This window comes from Suncus etruscus, chromosome 12 (assembly GCF_024139225.1).
Source record: "Suncus etruscus isolate mSunEtr1 chromosome 12, mSunEtr1.pri.cur, whole genome shotgun sequence".
Lineage (NCBI taxonomy): Eukaryota > Metazoa > Chordata > Mammalia > Eulipotyphla > Soricidae > Suncus > Suncus etruscus.
The window spans coordinates 54620581-54627880 of record NC_064859.1 but is presented as its reverse complement, the minus strand read 5'-3'; the positions used below and the strand labels follow the sequence as shown (position 1 = coordinate 54627880).

Sequence of the window (7300 nt, the reverse complement as noted above, 5' to 3'; positions counted from 1 at the left end):
GATCTCTAGAATGCATTAGAAGTGTTCATCTCAGACCTTGGACTGGGCCATCTTGTGCAGAGAAAGCAAGTAATCTCACTCTTGGGAACGCAAGAGAACACCACATTTTTGTATCCCCACTGATTCTCTCTAGTGTTCTTGAGGATGAGTATTTTTTCTGAGGGCAATTATTTTATTCCCCAGAAAACAGAAACCCCTGCCTCTCTCCTCAGCTGTTCTGTTGCATCACAAACCCTCCTTCCTTCTTCCTGACAGGCAGGCCCAATCCCTTATCTTTAGCAAGTCTCACAGCTTCATGCCCAGCACACTCAAGAATACTGTGTCTCCCTGTGCAGGCTCAGTCCCAGTCAGGACAGACAGTGGTCATGAGGGTCCCAGTGCAGCTCCTCAGCTTCCTACTGTTCTGGTTCCCAGGTGAGGAGGGAAACCTGGGCTCACTGGGCTTGATGCTCCCTGAACTCTCTGGAGAAGAACAGAAGGGTGATGAACAGAGATGATGAGTGAATTTTCCATCTCACATGCCAGGGGTGATATCCAGATGAGCCAGTCTCCATCTGTGTCTGCATCTCTGGGAGAGAAACTCACCATCACCTGCAAGGCCAGTAAGGACATTAGCAATCATTTGAACTGGTATCAGCAGCAACCAGGGGAAGCTCCTAGTCTCCTGATCTATGGTACTTCAAGATTAGCTTCTGGGGTTTCTTTCAGGTTTAGTGTCAGTGGATCTGGAATTGATTTATTTCTCACCATCAGCAGCCTGGAGTCCAAAGATTCTGCCACTTTTTACTGTCAATAAGATAGTAGTTTCCTTTCCACAGTGATAAAGGCCTGAACATAATACCCCAGAGATATGCTGGGTGAGGTTGGATGGCCACCTGCTTCTTCACATGCCTCTGTTTGCTCAGTGTCTCAGAACTAGCCCTGCAGTGCTGTGATGGAATGTTCTGCTGAAGTTGACAGTTTTTGTGTGTGCTTAAATATTTTACCTCTAGGATTGTCTCTGGAGGAAAGATAGAACTCAGGGTAATGAAGAACAATGCTGAACCAGAAAGACCAGAAAGTACCTGCTTTGCATGCAGACAATTCCCAGGTACCAAAAATGGTCCCCAAGCACCACCAGGAGTAATTAAAGTTAGATAATCAGAAAAGTCATCATAAAAGTGTGAACAGAAGAAAATAGAAGTCTTCAATGAACTTAAGGGAAACATAAGAATCATAGCAGTCCCAAGGCACAAGAAGAATATTCCATAAAGTATCAAAAATCAAGGTCGGGGCCGATGAAGTGGTGCTAGAGATAAGGTGTCTGCCTTGGAAGCGCTAGCCAAGGAAGGACCACGGTTCGATCCCCCGGTGTCCCATATGGTCCCCCCAAGCCAGGGGCAATTTCTGAGCGCTTAGCCAGGAGTAACCCCTGAGCAGCAAACGGGTGTGTCCCCCCAAAAAATCAAGGTCATCATTGTAGAGAAATTCCCAGAGCTAAAAGTTGCATGCAAACAAATCCTTCATGCTCGAAGTATGAAAAACAAATTCACTTATGTATGTAATATGAAGTGTAACCATTTAAATCAGTGAAATAAACCAGGTCGCTTGGAGTGAATTCTTACAGTTCTGATTCCATTTTAGAGGACCAAATATATGTGTGTGTACATATGGCATGAATATTTGTGCTTAGTGAAATAGAAATGGAATATAACATTTTATACAATGATATAATTATAACAATCTAATTTCATATAGTATGCAATTATGTAAATTACATACAAATGAAATGACTACATATTATGTATATGATATTATGTATCTGATATATACTATATTAATGTGAACAATATGTCTAAGGTTATTACTACAATTTTTTGAGCACACCCAGTAACACTCAGGGGTTCCTCCTATCTGTGCACTCAGAAATCGTTCCTGGCTTGAGGGACCATATGAGATGCCGGGAATCTAACCAAGGTCTGCGCAAGTAAACAACCCACTGCTTGTGCCACCATTCCAGCCCCTATTACTATTTTTCATAAAGACTTTCATGGAGAAATCTTTGTTGTTTCTTCTAGAATTTATACAGCTTCATCTACTAACCAGAAAAATGTTAGGAACTCTGTAGTTGATGATAATATATGGCAAAATCACAAGTTTGTAGCAATTAGCTGCCATGAATTTTATATTCACTGAAAAAATTTCAAAAATGTACTCTTTCATTCAACTTAAACAAAGCTTTTAGAATCTCAGTAATATGGGTATTTTGTTTTGGTCTCTGTCAAACTCTTTGCACATATCTGCCATCATAAATTGGGGTCATTGGGGCCTAGATAAAAACAATTCATAGCCTTTGATTGTGATAATGTGATGCTCTTAATCCACTGATACCAGATACAGAGAAATCTTGATTCTCCCATGTTCATCCTCAATTTTGAAAGTGCACATCAGAAGGGAGAGCTGTTTCATACAGAAGATGTGGAAGAAAGATTATTCTGTCAGTTGCATGCCTGAATTTCACCTGGAAATATCTTTACATGGCAAAAACATGTGATAAATCAGAAATATACTAATCATAAGAGAGTCAGTGACACACATTGCATTATCCACAGTAAGGTTGAAGTATGTTCCAACATAATTGCTACCATCTAGCCTCGCTCGTGTTTTCATAAATAGAAGATAGGTTAGGCACTTTGCCCACAAGAGAAGGGACCCCCCTGCCGGAGGACTATTCACACCCATGTACCCACATGCATTTGCATGTTCTCCCCTAGGGAGGATCTATGTTTGAGAGTCTGACATAAAGCTCAGCTGTCATCTTGCTTTCATGTATCAGGGCTTCTCAGTTCAACCCTCAAGATGAGGTTCCCTGCTCAACTTCTGGGTCTGCTGATGCTCTGGATCCCAGGTAAGGTTATCAGGGAACAAAGAAAGGAGAATGGGCTCAGGAAGGGCCATGCTGGTGATTCACTGGTATCCTTTTGTTTCTGATTGTATGTCAAATTGTGTGCCTTTCTCTTTTTGAGGGAGCATTTTATGTTCAGGACAGTAAATGAGAAACATGAGGAAATGGGCCTGCCACATGTAACATTCAGAGGCATTTTTATCACTAATCTGTCCTCTTCAATGCTGAAACACTAACTTACCTAAAAGAAATTAGACAGGAAGCACTAAAAATGACCTGTGATTGAATATAAACTTATAAATTTAAATCTCAGTTTTTCCAGGAGCCAGAAGTGATATTGTGCTGACCCAGAGTTCACTATCCCTTTCCATCGATCCCGGAAAGCCAGCCTCCATCTCCTGCAGGTCTACTGAGAGTCTGTTGTACAGTAATAGAATCACCTATCTGCACTGGTTCCATCAGAAGCCAGGCCAGCCCCCACGGCGCCTGTTCCATCTAATTTCCAATCGGGACCCTGGGGTCCCAGGTAGATTCAGTGCCAGTGGTTCAGGAGCTTATTTCACTCTTCAAATAAGTAGTGTGGATCCTGAGGATGTTGGAGTTTACTACTGTGGCCAAACTAAAAGTCACCTCACACAGTGATACAGCCCTAAACACAAACCTCTCTGCCTGGTCTGGGCCAGATGCTCACACATGCTTTTTGACTGATTAGCAGACAGCAGATTCTCTTGAGTTTTTGAAGAGGAAGACATTGGAGATCTCATGGGAGTAGTTGCAGCTGTAAGCTCTGGACCATGAGGGTCCCTGCAGTACTTCAGACACCCCAACAAGTATGGTAGGTCAGAGGTGCAACCCTGGCATGGCAGAGCAGCAGAAGAATGGGGGCCTTCTGTTTTGGGACCAGGATGTTGCTCATTATCCTCCCTGCCTTATCTTCCTTTATCATTGGAATCTAACTAATCCAATGACCAGCTATTGGCAGATTAGACTAAATTAGCCTAATGGAATTTGCAATTTAGATTCTATTTTTAGAGGAACTAACTTGTACAGTGTAGATGGTTAATTTCAAACTTTCTCAATCTTTTAACTTTTACAACAATATAATATGTGATAGAAACATAGTATGTATATTTACATTACTATTTTTGACTATTTACTTTGCTTTTTAAATGTGGTTCTATGATTAGAAATGCTCTTTTGGTGAAAATTCATGCACATTGATTCAGAAACACATGATCAGCAGTGTTTAATTCTAAGCCTGTGGATTTTTTTTCATATTTTCTATTTATTCAAGAATTATAAAATTTTAATATAATTTTTATTTTGATCATAGTGGCTTACATATTGTTGACAATAATATTTTAGGTACATAAAATTTACATAAAATCAGGGGGGATTCCCATCACCAAATTGTCCTACCTACACCTTCGTTTTTGTCCTACCTCCCAAATCCTTTTCCTTCACCCCCAGGGTTGCTAGAATATGTGGTCTCCTCTGTATCTAGCCTACTACTTAGTAGTCTTGCACCTGTTTGGTCCTGGTGCCTCCCTATTTCCCCCTCTATCTGTGGGGGGGGGCAGGACTAGCTAGTTCAAGTTACGTGGTTTTGTTTGAAGGAGAGAAAAGTAATAAACTGGGGAAAAAATTCTAATACACCGAAAATAAGCGGAAATCTTCTATAGGCTCTCATCATCGGTTTGAGAAAAGAAGGAGAGAAAAAAGGTGAAACACTCCACCAGTACAAAAAGAAGTGTCAAATATCCAGTGAGGACTCCAACAATAACGATAAGCACCAAAACAAACAAACAAGCAAACAAAACAAAACAAACAAACAAACAAAAAACGCCATGGTCTTGATATAAGAAACATGGCATAGCATATAAAGAAAGACCAGAAAGAGGCAGCCATGTTCAGCAAACAGTCCACTGCCTTATTCACAATTTCCTTGGAAACTGAGGCTCCCTCTATCTCAAATTGCCTGAAGATCAGGAAGCCTGAGACTGGGCTTTATAGTTAATCACCACCAGGTTCAACATGGAAGGCCAGGCAGGGCCACTCTGGATCCAGGACAGTCTCTGATCCACACTATCAGCTTGGCAGCCAAGGCCTTTTGGGTTGCTCAGAACATTCTCCCTTCTAGCTGCTGGGCCTACCATTCTGGAAGCAGAATACCTCTCCAGTAAAAGACACTGTGTTTTCATATGGGATGGTACATATGGAATCCAACAAAGTGCCTGGAATTGATCTCATTCTTCTTGCTTTCCTTTGTCCCTGCTCTACCTTTCTATTCTTCTCTGCTTTTTCAATCTCCCAGTTGTAATTAATACCAAGAAGGTTTTTTTTTTTTTTTTTTTTTTTTTGGGAAATTTCTTATATTATCAAGGTGTGATTTGGTTACACATTTTTTTTCATTAGTAGGACCTATCTTGAACATGGCTGACCTGACATCCTATGTTTCCCAAACACATCCAGGAATAATTTGAACACAAAGATATACAGCCACCGCCTTCCCTGGAGCCTTCCCTGGAGGTGAGCTTACAGGCCCAGAAAGGGGAAGCAGCTGAACTCTGCTGGGACTCAGATGCCAACACCCCTATCTGCCTGTCTTCTGTGCTGTGCTCCATTTTCGGCCTGATTTCATCCTGTGTGTGGCTCATCTGCAGATGGCTCACCTTCCCTAGAGCCTTCCCTGGAGGTGAGCTTACACGCCCAGAAAGGGAAAGTCACTGAACTCTGCTAGAACTCAGATGCCAGCACCCCTATCTGCCTGTCTTATGTGGTGTGCTCCATTTTCGGCCAAATTTCATCCTGTGTGTGGATCATCTGTGGACGGCTCACCTTCCCTGGAGGTGAGTTTACAAGTCCAGAAAGGGTGGAGCCAGAGGAGCACGGCTGCTCCGCTTTGCGGCCATGCACATCATTTAGCCAATGAATACAACCACAACATGTATAAAAAGCCACAATACAAGTGTGACAATGGGGAAACAATGCAGGCCAGCACCAAACATAGAGAATGACGATGGCAACTCTGATGACTTGAATATGACCAACCAACTAGTCAGTTTCTCAGATAAGGAGTTTAGAGTCACAATAGGAAAGATGTTCAAAGAACTCAAAGAAATTATAGAAGAGAACACTAATAAGAATCAAGAGAATATGAAGATAGAAATCAGAAAACTCCAAACTGAAATTTCAGGTCCAATAACAGATCTGAAAAACTCAGTAGATGAATTGAAGAAAAACATGGTTGAGCTTTCCCATGGGTTAACAGCAGCCGAGGATAGAATGAGTACACTGGAAGATGAGATGAATAACAATTACATACAGCAGAAGAAATTGGAAAAAAGCCTTAAAGCAAATGATCAAACAATGGAAAAATTACTCAAAGAATGGGGACAGATGAAAATAGAAGTCTATGATAAGCTCAACAGAAACAACTTAAGAATCATTGGAGTCCCAGAGAACCAGGAAGAATCAACGGTCAAGAACATCATTAAAGTGAATATACCAGAGCTAATGAATACATGCGATCAGATTCTGCATGCCCAAAGAGTACCAACTAAAAGAGACCCCAGAAAAAACATCCCAAGACACTTCCTAGTCACAATGACGAATCCCACAGATAGAGACAGAATTCTGAAAGCAGCAAGATCAAAAAGAAATTACATTCAAGGGAACATCTTTGAGATTTACTGCAGATCTGTCAATGGAAACAGTCAAGGCCAGAAGGCAGTGGTGAGACATAGTGACAAAACTCAATGAATAAATGCTTCACCTAGAATACTGCACCCAGCAAAACTCACTTCCAGGTTTGAAGGAACAATACATGGTTTCACAGACAAACAACAGCTCAGAAACTTTATAGACTCGAACCCATTCTTAAAAGAAAAACTGAACACCATACTTTAAGACAAGACTGAACAACAGACACACCAAACTTCAATATAAAGATGGCACTAACTCCCAGGACAATTCTTTCTCTCAATGTCAATGGACTAAATGCACCAGTTAAGAGACACAGAGTGGCTAAATGGATCAAAAAACTCAATCCAATCTTCTTCTGCCTACAAGATACGCATCTGAATAGTCAGAACAAACATAGACTCAAAATAAAAGGCTGGAGGAAAATCATCCAAGCAAACAACACCCATAAAAAAGCTGGAGTGGCCATAGTAATATCAGAGGATGCAAACTTTATACTTAGGAAAGTTATAAGGGACAAAGATGGACATTTTGTATTAGTCAAGGGATACGTAGAGCAGGAAGAAATCACTCTCCTAAACATATATGCACTGAATGAGGGGCCAGCAAAATATTTAATACAATTGTTGACAAATCTGAAAAATAATATCAATAAGAACACAATAATTGTGGGGGACCTCAACACGGCATTGTCAACACTTGACAGGTCAACCA

General features: G+C 41.1%; 2 gene segments (V, D, J or C); both read left to right on the top strand.

The window, feature by feature from the left end:
- Positions 1-365: 365 nt before the first annotated feature.
- LOC126024531 (immunoglobulin kappa variable 1D-33-like) lies at positions 366-796 on the top strand. The segment is given in 2 exon segments: positions 366-415; positions 520-796. Coding segments are annotated over 2 exon segments (327 nt in total).
- A 2042-nt stretch (positions 797-2838) lies between these two features.
- Positions 2839-7099, top strand: LOC126024528 (immunoglobulin kappa variable 2D-29-like). The segment is given in 3 exon segments: positions 2839-2887; positions 3207-3496; positions 7061-7099. Coding segments are annotated over 3 exon segments (378 nt in total).
- Positions 7100-7300: the final 201 nt, after the last annotated feature.